Raw genomic sequence first — 21,243 nt, 5'->3', positions numbered from 1 at the left:
CCTGTTCAGCTCCCACTGTAGGCTCTGAGGAAGAACCCACCCCAAGCCTCTCTTAACTGCGGGGGTTGCCGGAAGTCTCTGGTCTTCCTTGGCTTGTAGATGCACTGATCCAATCTCTTTATCCATCTTTTTATCACTTTCCTCTCTGTGTTCTTTCCTCTTCCTTTTTTATTTGTTTTGTTTTGTTTTCTGAGGCAGGGTCTTGCTCTCTAAGGCAGGCTGGAACACAGTGGCATGATCATAGTTTACTGCAGACTTGACCTCCTGCCTCAGTCTGCCAAGCAGCTCAGACTGCAGGTGTGTTTCATCACACCCAAGTAATTTTTTAAATTTTTCGTAAAGACAAGGTCTGGCTTTCTTGCCCACGCTGGTCTCAAACTCCTGGCCTCAAGTCATTCTCCCTCAATGGCCTCTCAAAGGGCTAGGGTTATAGGTGTAAGCCACAGTGCCTGTTCTCACTCCTCTTCCAATTAGGATACCAGTCATTAGAGATAGAGGCCACCTTAAATCCAGGATGACTTCATCTTGAGCTCATCAACTAATTACATCTGTAAAGACCCTATTTCCAAGTAAGGTCACATGCTGATCCTTCAGACATGCATGAATTCTGGGGGGATGCCATTCAAACTACTACAGACTCCTTTTATTATTTTTCCTCTCAAGGACAATCATTTTGAATTGTATTTTCTGATAAATGTTACTTATTCCAAAATAAATAATTCAGTTCTACATTTTCATTTATCTAAAATATGTGTGACAATTAGAGCTTCTAATCAGCATGGGGTAACCCATCACCACTCTGGTTTATTATCATTCCAGCCAAAAGCAAAGGAGTGAGATGAATTAATTAGTTATTAGGAACAGCTCACAAATGCCCATTTGCATCTTTATAGGGCTGTAAGAATTTGGATCCAAAATGTGTAAGCTTTATTCATATTGTTACTTCTTGATTTCAAGAGTTATAGAGATACATTTAGGAATGCAAACAAAATATGAGCACTTATATGTGCAACTATGCCTGAGATTTACTGCAAAAAATATACATGCTCTTTCTAAATTTGAAATAAACCAGTAAAAAGAGTTAATGAACAGAATCATATACTTAAAATTTTTTTGAATAGCTTTGTAAAATCTTTCTGTCCTGTCCGCTGCGCTGTGACTGGGCTACAGAAACACCTGTTGCATTTCTAGAGAGTGTGGGAATATATGTCTTCAATGCTGCAAAATATTAAGGAACCAGGGAGCACTGCAGACTGCTGCTCGATTGGCTGTGGTTTAGACAGGTCCCCGGGATATGTCTAGCAACTCACACACTTTGTAAGCAGAAATAATTGATTTTCCACATAAATCTACAGCACTGTAAAATGTAAAGGATTTGACCCTGTAATTTTAATGCCTGTAAGACACATGATTTATTGATTTGGTTGTTTAAAAAAGTTGGAAATTTCAGAATGCTCCGTTTGCATGTTATAAATATTCAGGTGTAGATACTCAAACATTTCCTTTTTTTTTTTTTTTTTACTATCTTCTATTTGTTAGACAGGTGTTTTTTGTTGTGCATGTGTTTTTTTAAATGAGAATAATGAGACATCTGCAATAAGACAATAATTCAGAGTTACAACAAGGATTAAAATTGCTGCTATCAGTTTTATTGTGAGAACCCATGTCAACTACATTCTAAAATGTTTTTAATTTTTGATTGCTCTCTAGAGAAGGTTGTTTGGAATTGAATTTAAGAGTTTTGTTTCACGGTCAATATATAATAAATATAATAACGATGCATTGATAGTTTATGAACTGAAAAATTGAAATGATACCATAGCAATTTTATAACAAGGTTAACATTGGGGAAATTATGTTGTTTGAATAATATACCATATCTTACTAGAAAGTCTAAAAAACTAGAAATAGAACACAAGAATTACAGCACTTGAGGGCACTTAGCATTTAGGATAGAAAGATGCAGAGATAATCAACTTTCAACAATAGAATTTTTAACAGCTAAGAAAAGCATTGCTAGTTACACCATACTTTCTTTACAATAAAGGTATACTTAGAAGTATCTAGGACACGCACATACACACACACGTTGAGATTGAACTTTTTGATCCTGACAAACATACGAGGAAACACAGAATTCATCTCATCCAAACTGCTTATTTTGTAGGAGAAATAACTGAGATCTGGAGGATGATATTGCTAAGGTCCTCCGCTAGTTAAGAAGATGATCCCAGGTGGATTACCTGTGTCCTGACTCCTTGTTATGTGCTCCTTTCACTATGCCATGTTCTCCTCTTTAGTTCACTTTATTGCGAGTGACTAAGGCTGTAATATAACTTTGTAAAAGATAATTAATAAAAATAATGTTTAACATTTACAAAAGTAATACCAGCCATATTATTACTTACTGAACTCTGAAACCATTCACGATGCTAAAATCTACATATGTGTTTTCATTGTAATCTTTATGACAGTTTTTATTTACATATCCCCATTTTATGGATGAGAGCGTGGAAGTAAACAAGGAGGCCTGGGTTTTCACAGTCAAACAGCTAATAAGTAATGAAACGAAAATTCAAACCTAATACTGCCTGAATTGAAAACCTATGCTCTTACGTCTTAAACTGTAAATAATGTATTTCTCACCATAGGTAATGCATTCATGATTGTAAGAGTATAAAAAGGGATAGGAGAAAAACACAAGGATGGGAAAAGATGTCTATTGGATAATAAAAATTAAAGATTACCATACAGCAAGAGGTGCTGAATAACTCTAGAACAGATTAAATAAAAGCTTTCCTGGCCAACTTATTTAAACTTTTTAAAATATTTCTATATTATCTCAGTTCAGGAACTAGATCTGATAACAGCTCTTCAAAATATACATACAAATGCATTTAATTACAGACTGGCTTCTCTTTTCTTCTCCTCCAATGAAAGAGAGACAGAGAGAGGAAGAAAGGAAGGAAGGAGGGAAAGAAGGAGGAAAGGAAGCAGGGAAGGAGGGAAGGAAGAAAAAAGGGAGGGAGGGAAGGAAGGATGGAAGAAAGGAAAAAAAGAGGGAAGGAAGGAGAAGGAAGGATGGAAGGAAGGAGAGAAGGAAGGAAAAAAGGAAATAAGGAAGGAAGGAAGGAGGGAAGGGGGAAGGGAGGGAAAGAAAGAAAGCAGCATTGAACAATCTTTTGATATGAACTATCAGAGTTACTGCTCCCTCCCCCAAATTGCTTGGTGGTGGTCATTGTTGGTATAACTCTCTAAGATACCTCCTCTTTCTAATAGGGTGCATTTATTATTGTAATTTATTATTATTATTACTATTTTGGAGACATAGTCTCACTCTATTGCTCAGGCTTGAGTGCAGTGACATGATCTTGGCTCGCTGCAACCTCCACCTCCCAGGGTTCAAACAATTCTCCTGCCTCAGCCTCCTGAGTAACTGGGATCACAAACGTAACCCATTGTGCTTGGCTAATTTTTGTATTTTTAGTAGAGACAGGGTTTCACCATGTTGGCCAGGCTGGTCTGGAACTCCCGACTTCAAGTGATCCAACTGCCTTGGGCTCCCAAAGTGCTGGGATTACATTCCAAAGTACTTAGCCACATTTCGAAGCAAGAGAACAATTGAACGCTTCTTGAGACTGAATTTTGGATGTTTTTGATTTCTTAGATTGATCCACTGTCAAAAATGATAGAATCATCAATTTTATCCTGCTTGCCTGCCCATTATTCATGTCTGATGTAGTAATCATAAACAGAAGTTTCTTCCATGCCTGCATAGTGCTTTACATTTGTTAATGATGTCTCTCTTGGGTTCTAGCGTAGGTCATGTGGGCCTTTGAACCTACCTAGCAAGAGATAGAACAGAGCCCAGATTCTTTACTGAAGGATAGCCCGAGTTTTAATTAAAACACCATAATACCTTTGCTTAATTTCTCTGAGCCTTATTATCCTTGTCTCTAAAATGGAAGCAATTATGTATCCTGTGCCAAAATCAGAGTATTTGAAAATCAAGTAAGAAAGTAACCTGCAAATCACTGTACCATTGTCAGTTATCATTACATCTATGAAATGCTTGATTTTATAAGTTACTTTTACAAGCAGATTTTCATTTGACCCTCACAAGAACATCATAAGGTGGAAGCATGTATTATTACTTAATCACCATAGATAGGAAATAGTATTAAAAGGGCCTCCAGTACATCTAAAATTTTCCCAGCCAAATACCCCTCACAGCATAGAAGCAGGCCCACCTGAGACCTGGATTCTGAAGGTAATGTCCAGGCTGCTTCTCTGAAAAGCCAAAATTTCTGTTTCTGCTTTATATCAGGCACTTACTTGGGTATAAAAAAGGATCACAAGTTTAATTTCTTGATAAAGGTTTGATACAAAAGGCACTGAATTTAGAATCCAAAGTCTTGGATAAACATATTTTATAGGAGAAATTTAATTTGTTTTTAATCCCACTAGAATACAAATAGTGCAATCTATCTGTAAGTGATACTGTGGTAAATCAGATTCAGTGTAACCTAGGTTAATTTCTTATTCAACAAAAGTATTCCTGCTTTATTTACAGGGACACTTTGTTAGATATTCAGCAATATATGAATCATTTTATTAGATATCACTTAAGATTGCCATTAATAATGGGATTCTATATACATATTTAAATTTTTTATACTTAACTTTTCTAGGTGTTTGTAGTTAAATTCCACAGCCCAGCAAAGTCAAAGATGTTTTAACGATAACATATAATACTTCAAAGCAATTTGGCAGGATTTTCAGAGTGACCTAGAGCACTAATCTCTACAGGATGCTAAAACTTCACTGCAGATGTAATAGAAAGTAAGATATGAAGAGCTCCCCTACTGTATATGGTTGGAAGGGATAATTCTGATAAATAGTTTGGTCCTGCCAGGTGAGATTCTTTTGAGGAGATACTTAAAATACACTAGATGGTCTCTAAACTGCTTTCCTTTTTTTTAAATAAATTATATTTTAAATTCTTGGATACATGTGCAGAACGTGCAGTTTTGTTACATAGGTATACATGTGTCAGAGTGGTTTGCTGCACCCATCAACCCATCATCTACATTAGGTATTTCCCCAGTGCTATCCCTCCCCTGTCCCCCACCCTGCAACAGACCCTGGTGTGTGATGTCCCCCTCCCTGTGCCCATGTGTTCTCATTGTGCAGATCCAACTTATGAGTGAGAACAATCAGTGTTTGGTTTTCTGTTCCTGTGTTAGCTTGCTGAGAATGATGGTTTCTAGCTTCATCCATGTCCCTGCAAAGGACATGAACTCATCACTTTTTATGACTGCATCGTATTCCATGGTGTATATGTGCCACATTTTCTTTATCCAGTCTATCACTGATGAGCATATGGGTTGGTTCAAGTCTTTGCTATTGTGAATAGTGCTGCAATAAACATAGGTGTTTGTGTGTCATTATAGTAGAATGATTTATAATTCTTTGGGTATATACTCAGTAATGGGATTGCTGGCTCAAATAGTATTTCTGGTTCCAGATCCTTGAGGAATCACCACACTGTCTTCCACAATGGTTGAACTAATTTACACTCCTATCAACAGTGTAAAAGCATTCCTGTATCGCCACATTCTCTCCAGCATCTGTTGTTTCCTGACTTTTTAAGGACCACCATTCTACCACCATTCTAACTGGAGTGAGATGGTATCTCATTGTGGTTTTGATTTTCATTTCTCTAATGACCAGTGATTATGGTCTTTTTTCCATATGTTTGTTGGACACATAAATGTCTTCTTTTGAGAAGTCCCTGTCCATATCCTTTACCCATTTTTGATGGGGTTGTTTTTTTCTTGTAAATTTGTTTAAGTTCCTTTTAGGTTCTGGATATTAGCTCTCTGTCAGATGGATAGATTGCAGAAATTTTCTCCTACTTTGTAGGTTACCTGTTCCCTCTGATAATAGTTTCTTTTGCTGTGTAGGAGCTCTCAAGTTTAGCTAGATAAAATTTGTCAATTTTGACTTTTGTTGCCATTGCTTTTGGTGTTTTAGTCCTGAAGTCTTTGCCCATGCCTCTGTTCTGAATGGTATTGCCTAGATTTTCTTCTAGGGTTTTTATGGTTTTAAGTCTTGTGTTAATTTTTGTGTAAGGTATAAGGAAAGGGTCTAGTTTCAGTTTTCTGCATATGGCTAGCCTGTTTTCCCAGGACCATTTATTAAATAGAGAATCCTTTCCCCATTGCCTGTTTTTGTCAGGTTTGTCAAAGGTCTGATGGTTGTAGATGTAGGGTGTTATTACTGATGCCTTTGTTCTGTTGCATTGGTCTATATGTCTGTTTTGGTACCAATATCAGGCTGTTTTGGTTTGCTCTAGCCTTGTAGTATAGTTTGAAGTCAGGTAGTGTGATGCCTCCAGCTTTGTTCTTTGTGCTTAGGATTGTCTTGATTATATGGGCTTTTTTTTTCTTTTTTGGTTCCAAATGAAATTTAAAATAGTATTTTTCTAATGCTGTGGAGAAAGTCAATGGTAGCTTGATAGGGATAGCACTGAATCTGTAAATTACTTTGAGCAGCGTGGCCATTCTCTTGATAATGATTCTTCCTATCCATGAGCATAGAATGTTTTTCCATTTGTTTGTGTCCTCTCTTATTTCCTTGAGCAGTGGTTTGCCATTCTCCTTGAAGAGGTCCTTCACATCCGTTGTAAGTTATGTTCCTAGATATTTTATTCTCTTTGTAGAAGTTATTAATGGAAGTTCACTCATGATTTGACTTTCTATTTTTTGTGTATAGGAATGCTTGTGATTTTTGCATATTGATTTTGTATCCTTAGACTTTGCTGAAGTTGCTTATCAACTTAAGGAGATTTTTGGGCTGAGACAATGGGGTTTTCTAAATATAAAATCATGTCATCTGCAAACAGAGACAAGTTGACTTCTCTTTCTATTTAAATACCCTGTATTTCTTTCTCTTGCCTGATTACCTTGTCCATAACCTCCAATATTATGTTGAATAGGAATGGTGAGAGAGGGCATCGTTGTCTTGTGCCAGTTTTCAAAGGGAATGCTTCCAGTTTTTGCCCATCCAGTATGATATTGGCTGTGGGTTTGTCATAAATAGCTCTTATTATTTTAAGATATGTTCCACTGATACCTAGTTTATTGAGAGTTTTTAGCATAAAGGGGTATTGATTTTATTGAAGGCCTTTTCTGCATCTATTGAGATAATCATGTGTTTTTTGTCGTTGGTTCTGTTTATGTGATGGATTACCTTTACTGATTTGCATATGTTGAACCAGCCTTGTATCTCAGGGACGAAGCCGACTTGATCATGGTGGATAAGCTTTTTGATGTGCTACTGGATTTCGTTGCCAATATTGTATTGAGGATTTTTACATCACTGTAAATCAGAGATATTGGCCTGACATTTTCTTTTTGGTTGTTGTTGTGTCTCTGCCAGGTTTTGGTATGAGGATGATGCTGGCCTCATAAAATGAGTTAGGGAGGAGTCCTTCTTTTTCTATTTTTTGGAATAGTTTCAGAAGGAATGGTACAGCTCCTCTTTGTACCTGTGGTAGAACTCAGCTGTGAATTCATCTGTTCCTGTTTGTTTGTTTGTTTGTTTGTTTTGATTGGTATGCTACTAATGACTACCTCAATTTCAGAAGTTGTTATTGGTCTATACAGAGATTTGACTTTCCCCTGGTTTAGCCTTGGGAGGGTGTATTTATCAAGTGGTGATATCCTCTTTATCGTGTTTTATTGTGTCTATTCAATTCTTCTCTCTTTTCTTCTGGCTAGTGGTCTACATATTTTGTTAATCTTAAAAAAACAGCCTCTGGATTCATGAATTTTTTGAAGCATTTTTCATGTCTCTATCTCCTTCAGTTCTGCTCTGATCTTAGTTATTTCTTGTCTTCTGCTAGCTTTTGAATTCATTTGCCCTTGCTTCTCTAATTCTTTTAATTGTGATGTTAAGGCTTCAGTTTTAGATCTTTCCCGCTTTCTCCTGTGGACATTTAGTGCTGTAAATTTCCCTCCACACACTGTGTTAGCTGTGCCCCAGAGTTTCTGGTAAGTTGTGTCTTTGTTCTCATTGACTTCAAATAACTTATTTATTTCTGCCTTAATTTTGTTATTTATCCAGTAGTCATTCAGGAGCAGGTTGTTCAGTTTCCATGTAGTTGTATGGTTTTGAGTGAGTTTCTTAATCCTGAGTTCTAATTTGATTGCACTATGGCTGGAGAGATTGGCTATTATGATTTCCATTCTTTTGCATTTTCTAAGGAATGTTTTACTTCCAATTATGTGGTCAATTTTAGAATAAATGTGATATGATGCTGAGAAGAATGTATATTCTGTTGATTTGGGGTGGAGAGTTCTGTAGCCGTCTATTAGGGTCCACTTGGTCCAGAGCTCAGTTCAAAACTTGAATATTCTTGTTAATTTTCTGTCTTGTTACTCTGTCAAATATTGACAGTGGGGTGTTAAAGTCTCCCATTATTATGGTGTGGGAGTCTAAGTCTCTTTGTATGTGTCTAAGAACTTGCTTTATGAGTCTTGGTGCTCCTGATATATATTTAGGATAGTGAGCTCTTCTTGTTGCATTGTTCCTTTTACCATTATGTAATGTCCTTCTTTATCTTTTTTGATCTTTGAGAAGAGCAATTCCAAGACACATAATCATCAGATTCACCAGTGTTGAAATGAAGGAAAAAATGTTAAAGGCAACCAGCGAGGAAGGTCAGGTTACCCACAAAGGGAAGCCCATCAGAATAACAGCAGATCTCTCTGCAGAAACCCTACAAACCAGAAGAGAGTGGGAACCAGTATTCAGCATTCTTAAAAAAAAGAATTTTCAACCCAAAATTTCATATCCAGTCAAACTAAGCTTCATAAGCAAAGGAGAAATAAAATCTACAGACAAGCAAATGCTGAGAGATTTTTTGTGACCACCAGGTCTGCCTTACAAGAGCTCCTGAAGGAAGCACTAACTATGGAAAGGAAAAACCGGTATCAGCTACTGCAAAAACATACCAAATTGTAAAGACCATCAACATTATGAAGAAATTGCATCAACGAATGATCCAGCTAACATCATAATAGTGGGATCAAATTCACACATGAAACTATTAAACTTAAATGTAAATAGGCTAAATACCCCAATTAAAAGACACAGACTGGCAAATTGAATAAATAGTCAAGACCCATTAGTGTACTGTATTCAGGAAACCTACCTCCCATGCAAAGACACACATATGCTCAAAATAAAGAGATGGAAGAATATTTACCAAGCAAATGGAAATAAAAAATAAAAGCAGGGTTGTAGTCCTAGTATCTGATAAAACAGACTTTAAATCAACAAAGATCTAAACTGCTTTCTAATTTTTACTTTAAGTTATTAGCAGATTTTGTTTTACTCAAACTGGTATGTCAGTCACGTTTCAATCAGAGAAAGAAAAAGGCAGTAGGAAATACGTACTAAGAAAAGCATTGCAAGGAATTGGTTTAAGTGGTTATGATAGCTGGCCAGGCAATTCCAAAATCCGCTGGGCAGGCCATCAAGATGGGCAGGCAGGAGTTTTCAAGCTAAGTCCACATCCACGGCACGGCAGAATTTCCTGCCTCAGGGCGGCCTCAGTTCTACACTTAGGGCATTTTGTCTGATTGAATCTGGGCCATCCAAGTAGAATAAGGCCATATCTCTTACTTAAAATCAACTAAATGTGGACTCCAGTTCCATCTACAAAATACCTTCATAGCAATAACTCAATTGGTGGTGAATTGAATAACTGAGTAGTGTAGCCTAGCTACATTGACACATATAAATGACCATCACAGAGTATCTCAGATCAATCACTGGAGACAGTATTGACAGGATTGTCCATTTATTTTAAAGAAAAATGAAGTTAAACTTCAACATAACACAAGAGTACATTTTTTATGGATTGGAACTTTATTTTAAACGAAAGCATTATGAAAGTTATAAGCTGTTATGAGCAAGTAACCATTTATTCTCAGAGTTCTCTCCCTATTAATTTTTTAATTTCTCAGAAAAGCTCTGTAATCCCTCTGCCACAGTAATCAACAATAGTGCCTATGAAATAGTGAAAAAGATTAACAAAATTAGATCAATACCATGTTAACAAATCAAAGTGAGCACAAGCCTACTTAAGGAATGACAAAGGCCTTATCTTCGAAGCATCTCTTTGCCATCTTTTTGATATGGTTGAATGTGTATTTTAACTAATGTTTTCTTTATGTTAAGCGTTGTTGTACCCCATCAGTTTTAGTAGATTTTTCAAGTGTTGTTTTGTGTATGTGTCTTCCCTGTGTCAGGTGCTATTGTGGGCCCTAAGAATATACAATTAAAACCCAAATAGTAAGACAAAAGTACCGAAAGAAGTCTCAATATATGTCTTCATGGAGCTTCTAGCCTGTTTTATAAAATTAAAAGCTTCTTTAGAGAACAGAAATTTGTGTTATAGATACCATTATGTGGGTGAATTATCAAATGGACTCTAATAGTACTATTTATTGAAGGCAACTGTCTCTTCCTTGACAATAAAAAATCCTTTCTAACCATTATTTAAAATACCATCTCCTATTAGTGGTAAGTTTGAATTCCCCTTACTGTTATGCACTCATCTTCCTTTGCAAAAATCTTCAAATATGTAATTTTGTACACGAGCATAATTTCTTTCATTATGCATTTTTTCTTGGCACCAAATATTTGTGCTATTTCAGATGAATGGGGGAAAAGATTACATTTTTATCTTTATCAGGGTTGTTTAATTCCTTGAGGTTTAAGGACTTGACCATTTAGGCTAAGCTCTCAATGTCTCAAAAACATCATATGGTCTTTTGACAAATATCATTTGCTTTACAATAATTTATCATGTTAATGAGCTACTTTGAGCTTTAGGTAAGAAGAAAGTTATTTATATCAAAAATTTTCATTTGTCAGACAAACATCCATATGGCCTCTCTAGTTTACCTGTGTTCTCTGTGCTTTTCCAAATAACCCTAATGTCTTCATTGTGCACAATATTATGCCAAAATTTCATGGAGATTGATTTTCTCTGTCTCTAGTGCAGAAGCTGATGCAAAACAAAATATGCTTGAAAGACAGTTTTAAGAGACAAAAACCCTAATATGTTCTTCTGAAGTTTATTGGCTTTGGATTCTTGATTTTTGGCCTAAAGAAAACATAATCAAAGACCTTGAATGAATGATGGAGACATACATTTTTAAATTGACCATTCTTTATTTATAGACATGGCTCTTCTGAACAGTAAGAAAAAAATGATCCATGCAATTTTTGGTTATTTCTTCATCATTATAGTTTACATTCTGTATCTGCCCAGAGGCTATGTACATGGACACATTTTTATAAACTGGAAAAAAAGTATAAGAATGTATAAAAATTAATTCTATTTCTTGCTGTGATATTTCTACCCTTTTAGTCAAAATAACAATAATTATCACAACAGTCACAACAATGTAAATCATGTTCACTATTGTTACAATTTTGCTGAAGCTTTCTGAAGCCCAGATAGGAGTACTTGGTGCTTAGTAACTTTCTTCCCCTCTTTGGAAAATTCTTTCATAGGACTGGAGAAAGGAAGTCAGTACAGTTTCCAAGTGTCAGCCATGACAGTCAATGGTACTGGACCACCTTCCAACTGGTATACTGCAGAGACCCCAGAGAATGATCTAGATGGTAAGACTTTTCCTCAGTTACTATCACTCTGATTATCTTCTTTTTACCTCAGATTCAAAAGGTCTCTGAAAAAAGGAATGAACTCCAACTTTGGGGACATTTATTCTTCCTATATGTTCAGATGCAAAACACAACATAGAAACATTAGTGAATACATAGTCTTGAACAATGCCTTGTAAATAATGCTATCCAAATGACATAGCATAAATTATGCAATAATTACAGTCCTCATAATTGTTTTCAAGATAATCTGAAATAAGATATTTTCTATGTATTTTGTTTTGAATAATTGACCTTAACCACTTTGTTCACAAGAATTATTGTGATTTAGCATAGTAATCATGAATTATAACTATATAGTATAGCTTCTCTTGCTTGTTGTGAGGCTTTTGAAAAACATCTGTATATTTTTACTTATCATATTATCGTTCCCTTTACTTGATATAAAAGGCAGCCTAGTTTATTGGCTTAACTGATAATTGTTCTGAAACATTCATTGGTAGGATATTAGAATTCATATAAGATTTATATATTAATAAATTACATATAAGCAGAATCCTCAACAATAGTAAATGAGAAATTGTTCTGGAAATAAAAACATCATGACTACATTTTTAAAATAAAATTTAAAAGGAATGGTTAAATGAAGTAACAGAAGAAACATTAGTAAAACAGAAATATATAGAATTAGAGTTCGAAATTAAAAAGGTAAGAATTCATAAAAATGAGATGTCCTTGGAAAAGAAGTAAGATATGATAAGTATTCCTAAAGCTAGGTAATCAAAACTAGTGTCAGTAGATATAAAGGTAAACTCATATGTAATGAGAATGTGGCAGCACAAGATAATTGCCTATTATAGCTAACAATGAAATTCTCTTATTCCTTAACTGACACATCTGAATTTATTCCGGTAAAAATGGAGAGTAAAAACTCTATATTCCTTTCTTTTCCCTTCCATTTTTTAATCTCTCTTTCCATGTCTTCCTCATTTTCATTGTTTTCTCATGTCTTCCTCTTTCTTGAACTCCTCCATCTCATCTCTTTCCCCTTCGTCTTTCTTTTGTTCTCTTTTTGAATCCGTCACCGTTATTCATGATTTTACTATAGCCAAAGTTTTGGTTTTACTAAAATAATTATAGTAGCATTAAACAAACAACAGATGATATTTTCATAATAATGATAATCACTGCCTTGTGACTCCATATTAATTCAAGGAATATTTACAGAAATCTTACTAAGCATCAGGCACTGTGCTGAGCTTTGAGGACACAATAATGAATAAGAAAGACTTGGTTCTTTTCTCATGGAGCTTGAAGTGTGGCCAAAAAGACAGATATTTTAGGTGAAGTATAGGAAGTTGACATTGTTACAGTTAAAACCTGGTTGGGTATTTGAAAACTATAGGTCAACATAGGATGGATGGATGGATGGATACATAGACAGGTAGGCAGACAGAAAGACATATGGAAGACTTGCATTTAAATTGAGACCTGAAAGATAAATAAGAATTAAATATGATTAAGTATGCAAAAGAATAAATTGGCGATTGAGGAGAAGGAATGGAGAATAAGGTAAATGTGGTTTTAAAGTCAAGACAATGATGCTGTTTTGGGATTGAAAAAGGCCATCAAGACTGAAACACGGAGATGGCATATGACGAGATTTGTAAGATAAGCAGGTTCTAAATCTGATAAGACAAAGTTAAGAATATTAAATATTGTCTTAAGGATGTCATTAAGGCAATAACTTACTTTGTTTTAAGCAAGTCATCAAAGGTAGATTTAAGAAAACATAGTGACTTTAGAATTACATTTGTAGAGATTAGTCTGACTGAATCTCCCTCCCTCCCTCCCTCCCTCTCTCTCTCCCTCTCTCTCTCCCTCTCTCTGTCTCTCTCCCCCCTCCCCCCCACACACAAATGGATTCTAAGTAGTCAAATACAGGCAATGTCTTTAGGACAACCTAGAGGTAATATTGAAGTTTACAAAAAAGAAACTTGAGGCTTAGAGATATTATTTAACTTGTCTTACGTTATATAATTGAAAAGTTGTGGAGCTACCGAAAGTCACATTTCACAAAGTTCATACCTGTCACTAATAGGTTAGAAAATTTTCATTCATGTATTTATTCAATATACATTTCTAATAAAGGTCTATATATGCCAGACATTCCCTTAAATAATAGAGATAAAACAATAAAGTCCCTACACCCAAGGAGTTTACATTATATTCAGATAGAGGTAGATAGTGATAGGTGCTCTGAAGAAAAGAAAGCATGGTGGAGGGGATAGCAATAATTAGAAAGTACTGTTTTACAGAAGAAGTTGAAAAAATCTCTCTGTTTAGATAAAATATGAACCCAGACTTTAAGGAAGTGAGGGGGAAGCCATAAGAATAGGTCAGACCAAGAGCCCTCCAGGTAGGAGAAAAAGCAAGGGCAGTCATCCTGAACAGAGCCTAACTGGTGATTGAGATATGTATAGCAAGAAGGATGCCAGAGTCATGAGGTTATAATTTCTCTTACATAAAAAATGAAAGGATGGTCACAATAAACTATACAAATAGTTTTTTTTTTCTATTTTACCTTATTTACCTGAGAAATAAATTTTAAAGTTTATATATTTATGTTTTATCCTTGTATCTACCCTTATGAAGTATACATTATTAGCCTTACTTTATAGGAGACTAACTTCAACTATGAAAATTTAAGTAACTTAATCCACTAGTCAGCTAGCAACTGTGGAGCTCAAAACTAGATTTTGAGGCTGAGGCAGGTGAATCACCTGAGGTCAGGAGTTTGAGCCCAGCCTGGCCAGCATGGTGAAACTCTGTCTCTATTAAAAATATAAAAATTAGCTGGGCATGGTGGTGCACGCCTGTAATCCCAGCTATTCAGGAGGCTGAGGTAGAAGAATTGCTTGAACCCAGCAGGTGGAGGTAGCAGTTAGCGAAAATCGTGCCACTGCACTCCAGCCTGAGAAATAGAGTGAGCAAGACTCCCTCTCAAAACAAAACTAAACAAAACTAGGTTTTGTGCATTGAGGTCCAGTGTAGGTGATCAGCGAAAAGTCTCCACTAATCCCATAGAAATGACTTGATGACCATAAACACAGTGATTCAAGGCAAACAAACGATTCTGCGAAGTGAGATCACATCATTTACCCAGACATAAGGGGTTATATCTCTTACGGGAAGGAGAGAAAATAAATGAAGCAGAGGTGCTGACCATCTTACAAAATATCCAGAATGAAATAGACTCTACTTGACTTATGTGCTCTTTTTCTTGACTCTGAATGAGTCACAGCTTAAGTAGAACCAAGATTAAAAATCACAACTTATTGGAAGACACAGAATTTTCATTTAACTCCATGCTTTCCATATCAGTGCAGTCTAACTATAATCCAATTCATGAATTTGTAATTCAATCAAGAATCTCTATGCCATGCTCACGAGAGTCTTAATAAATGCTTTTAATTGGATTTGTTTGAACTTTTCTATGTTCTTGGCTTAATAATGGCCCTCTTGGACATGTAACATTCCTTCTTTTTCTTTGAGTACAGATGTAGTGATTATGAAATATGGTTTAAGAATCTACAGTGTGCTGAATCATGGGGAGTACAAACATGAAAACAGTAAGAACAGCTCTATTGAGACACAGACAGATAATGGTTGCACTGATTGGAAAAGATTTCTTAAAGCACGTAGTACTTGAACTAGAAACTTCAGGGAAAGGGGGTTCTGACAAGTGGGATTGTAGGGAAGTGTGTATAGGACTGCATAGAAGATATTCTTCAAGGAAAAATTGCCTTGAGAAAATTATTTCTGCCACTATTCATTCAAAATGCATCCTCACTCATCCAACTGACTCCTTTACTAGTCAGTTGTCATAACATATTTCCACACATTTCAAATATCACCTTCCTTCTCATTCTCTCATCTTGTCATTTGAATGATAATTGCTAAGACAATCTTATCCTTTCCCGTAATATACATATTAGCAATCTGAAAAAAGGTAAATAAAAAAATAATAGAAGAAAGCCAGTGGAATTGATACTTCCTGCACAAAATGCTGTTACATGTTACGATTTGAGATTGTTCACACTTAGACACAATAAAAACTAAAAGCCATTTCACACATTTAACTGTGTAAATGGACATGTATGTTTCACTTGCTGTATCAAACCGATAGTACCGAAGGCCTTCTCAATTTATTAATCTCTATGGGTCACTTTCAACTGTGATACTTCCGAAAAGTGATTTTGGTTCCCTTTCTTTCCTTCTAGTTTTCTTCTTTGATTGCACCATTTAAATATTAAAGAGTGTAACCCTTGATAGAAATTAATATTCCAAGGAATGAACAAGCTCAATAATGGTCACCAGTAGCTACAAAAGAAAACTCAGCCTGCTAGTTTGTTCTATTTTAAAACAGATTTTCTTGAATATTCATCTCATTTTAATGTATTTGTGTAAATGTTTAAATCATAAAATAAGATAAAAAACAACTCCCACCAAAAGTTTTTTGGCTAATGATGGAAAGCTTTCAGTCCTAAATTTTGAGTCCTAACACTCTGAAGTCAGAAATTCCCATATAGAATTACTTTGATCTTCCTAAAATTAAGGATATGGAGAAAAAGCAATCATTTTAAAAAACACATGAATTGAGAGACATTCTTTGCTGCAGCTGAAGATATCTGCATTGGAAGGTAACTGCAGCATTAGGCCTCTCTGGATGCATTGTGCTATATAACTTACCCCCCTGCTTCAGAGCCTTCTGGTGATCCCCAGGAGAATGACATACTCATTATTGCATAACTCTGAGCTCTGCAAGTCAGCTAAACAGAAACAGTGCTGGTTGCAGATTATTAAAGAGAAACCCTGTCTCCTGCGACTTCTGTAGCTCCTCTTGCCTTTGCAACTTGGCTTAAGCAGTGTGAAGATAACAGTAACTTGGAGAAATACCCCAATTCCTCACGGATTGCCCTTTTAATTAGATGCTTTGTTAAAGTAATTATAAAACCAAACCACATTGTTTGTTCAGGGTTCCCTGGAAAGCACATTGATATTACTGACAGCTGAGAAATTTTAAAATATTTATTTTGGGCCTCAAAATTTCAGCTTAAAAAAAAAAAAAAAAAAAAAAAACAGGATCATTAGAATTCCCCAAGGCTTTCATGTAAATGTCCTGCATAAAAACATGAGAGAATCTGTGATAGAGTTCAACAAGGTATCCTTCAAGAAACTGAGCTTGGAAATCTGTTTATGCTACTTTTTATTTTGAAGTGAACAGGTGAAAATTGCTATACACAATCCATAATGATGTGATTTAAAATTGAATGTCTGCCCTAAAGTGCAGGAGCTTAGCTATCAAAAGTCAGCAGTGCAGACTTAAGAAAATGCAACAGGGTGACAGCAAAAAAAAGTCAACCTAGGAGCTGGCCCTAATTTCGTACCCTCGGGAAATAGGTAATTAGCCTTATTTCTGTTAATAGATAAATTTGCTACAAATTCATTTCATTTAAGAATTGGAGTAAGGAGTGCAGTTTACACCAGTGAATAAAAGAATGTGTTCTTCTGGTGATTTAACTTGATGTTAGTATGGGATTTGGTGTGTGCTGAGGAGTGAAGGTGGTATGTCACAGAATAGATTTTTTTTCTTGGACTTTTGATAGGGACCACTTATGATATTCTATGTTGCTAATTGACAGATAGGCTTGGGGAATTGATGGGCCAGTGGTACCACAGCTATTCCATCATGAAATTGAACTCAGCCCCTTATTATCATTCAAGTGGATTTCATCTTACATATAAGAAGCATAACAGGCAAAGCAAAAACTGCTTTTTAAAAGCAGCATAATACATGTTTTAGTTCCTGGGAAAGTGGTTGTTCAGAATTTCAAAGTTCCACTGTACAAAGGACGGCACAGATTGTTTTGACTTAGATAAAATTCAAAGAAGTTGCAAGTCTTTTGCTTGGTTATAGCAAACTTTCATGTGCTCATGGAATGTCTGACCCTTCTATGACTTGCTTGGCTTTTTCTAAGTGCCATGTAAGGGATCAGGTGGGTTCTGGAATCTTAATGACTAGGTTTGGATCCAGCTTCACTTACCATATATTCTTGGGCAAATAACTTTCCTATGCCCTGGGTCTTCTCATCTGTAAAGAGGGCATATCTACAGTATCCGTCACAGTGGGTTTTTATGAGAATTAACTATGATGATGGCAACAGAGTGCTCAACAGTGTGTTGTTCTTTCTGGTTCTGATAAATAAGTATATGTCAGACTTTGAATGCAGTTGTTTATTTATTTTTGAGACAGAGTCGTGCTCTGTTGCCCAGGCTGGAGTGCAGTGGCACGATCTTGGCTCACTGCAACCTCCACCTCTTGGGTTCAAGAGCTTTCCCCGTCTCAGCCTCCCCAGTCTCTGGGATTACAGGTGCCCACTACCACGACTGGCTAATTTTTGTATTTTTAATACAGATGGAGTTTCACCATGTTGGCCAGGCTTGTCTTGAACTCCTGACCTCAGGTGATCTGCCTGCCTCAGCCTCCCAAAGTCCTGAGATTACAGGCGTGAGTTACCACACATGGCCGTGACTGCAGTTCTTTCTGACAGTAATATGAAATACTCAGACAACTGGTCTTAGGAACCTCTCCTTGTTCATGAAGATAAGCCTTGTTGTCTACATTTAGGGAATAGATGTATTCATTTCTTTTACAAAAGGAGGGTGTATATTCAGTATGTCTTAAAAGCCCATCATCTAATTAAGGTATAATTTAATGGGGCATCATATAATTATAGCAACATGTGCAAGAGGGCATTTTGTGGAATTAGGTAGTTTTTAAAAATTTATATTTTATAGGAATATAAGCAAGCTTTCAAAATTGTATTGTTTTTGTAAGAATAAAAGCAAACATGCTAAATGGGAAAAATAGTAAAGACATTTGTTTTAAGGACAAAACAAGCTTAAAATATTTCTACAACTTCTGTTATTCAAGGGTATAGTGGTTTTGGCAAGAAAAACAAACGTTAAAAATTCATAACATTTTATTACAAAAAGAAAGAAATCTTATTGTTATAAATGGTGTTATTACATATTTGAAAATTGCAAGAAACTGCACTAAAAACCTATTAGAACTAATAAGAGAATTTAATAAGGTAGTATGTTTCAAAAACATAGCTTTTCTTTATGGTGGCAATAATTTGTTTAAACATGAAAAAGAAATGCATTTATAAAGCAGCCTAAAATATAGTATTATAAAATATGGGACTAAATTTAACAAGATGTAAACAAATGTATGTCATAAAACATATAACATTTTATGAAAAAATATGAAACAAGGCATGAATAAAGAACAAGTTAAATATGTTCCTAGATTAAAAATCTGATTATTACTACATTAGTTATTTCCAAATCAATGATTACTTTCAGACAGTTCTAATCAGAGTAAATTTTAAATGAGTAAGGACTTTCTGGGGTGGAAAAAGAAATTTATTTAGAAGAATAAATGTAAAAGAATCCCAAGAAATTTTGGAAAAAGATAATAAACATTAACATGTACCATAAAGCCTGATTTAAAATCAACATAGTACTTGTCTCGCATTGGAATTGACAGATCAGTATAACAAAACTTAGAAACAGCACCTATCTAGGTATATTTCAGAAATAAATATAAAAATAAAGCTGGCCTCTCAACCAGCAGATTAGTTACTAAATGGTATGAAACTATTGCCAGTACTTTTAGTAGAACAGAAAATGTTTTTCTTCTCTTACATCCAACTAGTTGACAGTGGTTGATTCTGGTGATGGAATTGAAGGCAAAGGAGGGTGAAGTCATCACGTCTTATATAATTCAAAAATAGAAAGGCCTCAGGCGTCTATAGGATTTTGTCATCATTTTTCTTCTGGTATTTTTAAATGGAACAAAGATAGATGACTCAATCACAAGTCTTTTTATGCAACTGGAGGTTTTGAGCTGATCTTTCAAATACCATTTCTCTTAAGACTGACTGTATTCTTCACTTTGTGTCTGGTACCAGTAACCACTTGTCATCCAATCCGAAAGCCTCCATATCACCCTCAACTCCATTTCACTCCCTGTCGATATCCATTCAATCCAACATCTGTAATTTATGCCTTCATAATAGATTTGGAATCCATCCTCCCTTCTTCACACCCACCACCACACTTTATTTCAGGCTCACATCATTTGTCACCTGAAAGTAGCCTCAAATTTGCTATTTTCTGGACACCTGTTTGCTCCCCCGCCTCTTTATACCCTATAGTGTTGGCAGAGTGATTTTTTTCATCACCAGATGAAATTTTAATATTCATTATTAAAATTAATAATGAGAGATGGGGGAGGGCTTGGCCATAAGTGGGTAGCCTATGGAAATTTTGGGGGTGACAGAATGGTTCTGTATCATGACAGAAGTGGTGGATACAAAATTTTACCCATTTATCAAAACCCATAAAGCTATATATACCACTAAGTAAATTTTGCTGCATGTAAGTTTTTAAAATCTATTAAAAATGAATATTCCCAGCCTGGTTAACACAGGGAGACCCCATTTCCACAAAAATTTTGTTATAAAAATTAGCCAAGTGTGCTGGTGCAGGCCTGTGGTCCCAGCTACTCAGGAGCTGAGGTAGGAAGATCGCTTGAGTCCTAGTGATCAAGGCTGAAGTGAGCCACGACTGTGCTACTGCACTCCAGCCTGTGTGACAGAGAGAGAACCTGTCTCAAAAAAAAAAAAAGAGAATTGAGAAAATATTAGAAGTAGGATGGTAAAAGAATACAAAGAGTTCAATGGTGAATAGAAGTGGTTGTCCACTATGATAAGTAAGCAAACAAATAACATTTAAGGTTTATAGCAGCGAGTGGCCTAAGGGAAATGATGTCCTTTGGTGAGAAAAGGCCTTGCCTATAGAAATGAACACATTTGTATGTATCAGACCTGCCTGGAAAGGCAGAGTGTGGGTGTATCAATTGCCTTATGTAGCTTGCTGTAAAGAAATATAGGCCATTAAGGACTGGAACAAAACTCTAACAAAACAATCTATAAAATACAGCATGCTAAATGCAGAACAAATATGTGAATATTTGTCAAAAGTTCCAACTGCCTGACACAACTTGGCAGTGCCATCCATAGCAGACCGTACGTGGTGTCAACTGCTTGCATCACCAAGATGTGGCACAGACAATTTTAGGTGTCCACTAGGAGGAAAAAAAAAAGTATACAGTGTGGAGTAGATGGCTGGAGTGAGGTGAAGGAAGGGAAAATCACAGGTGAAGAAGGTAGAGAGGTAAGTGGAGAGACAGATAGATCATTTATGGCCTTCAGACCATTGTAAAGAACATGGCCCACAATGTGGCCTGGGAACACTATAGGGGGTTTTGAGCAGAGCAGTAACATGATCTTAAATGTAGTTTTGTATACACATGTTCATGCTATATCTATATTCATACACATTTATTTTAAACACCATCTATATGCTGATGACTTCTACATCTGTGTATATCTAACTGTGACCTTT

General features: G+C 35.7%; 1 protein-coding gene across 4 annotated transcripts in view; it reads left to right on the top strand.

Annotated features, from left to right (window-relative positions):
- DCC (DCC netrin 1 receptor) overlaps positions 1–21,243 on the top strand; it is a 1,206,315-nt gene that overhangs the window by 977,410 nt on the left and 207,662 nt on the right. For all 4 annotated transcript variants that reach the window (XM_017501124.2, XM_017501122.2, XM_017501121.2 and 1 more), the window contains exon 14: positions 11,596–11,706. In XM_017501124.2, coding sequence (XP_017356613.1) covers positions 11,596–11,706 — 111 coding nt within the window. The remainder of the gene's footprint in view (positions 1–11,595; positions 11,707–21,243) is intronic.

The sequence above is a fragment of the Cebus imitator genome, unplaced genomic scaffold (genome assembly GCF_001604975.1).
Source record: "Cebus imitator isolate Cc_AM_T3 unplaced genomic scaffold, Cebus_imitator-1.0 Scaffold278, whole genome shotgun sequence".
Taxonomy (NCBI): domain Eukaryota; kingdom Metazoa; phylum Chordata; class Mammalia; order Primates; family Cebidae; genus Cebus; species Cebus imitator.
The sequence above is the reverse complement of the archived record's forward strand: the minus strand, read 5'-3'. Positions and strand labels throughout refer to the sequence as shown.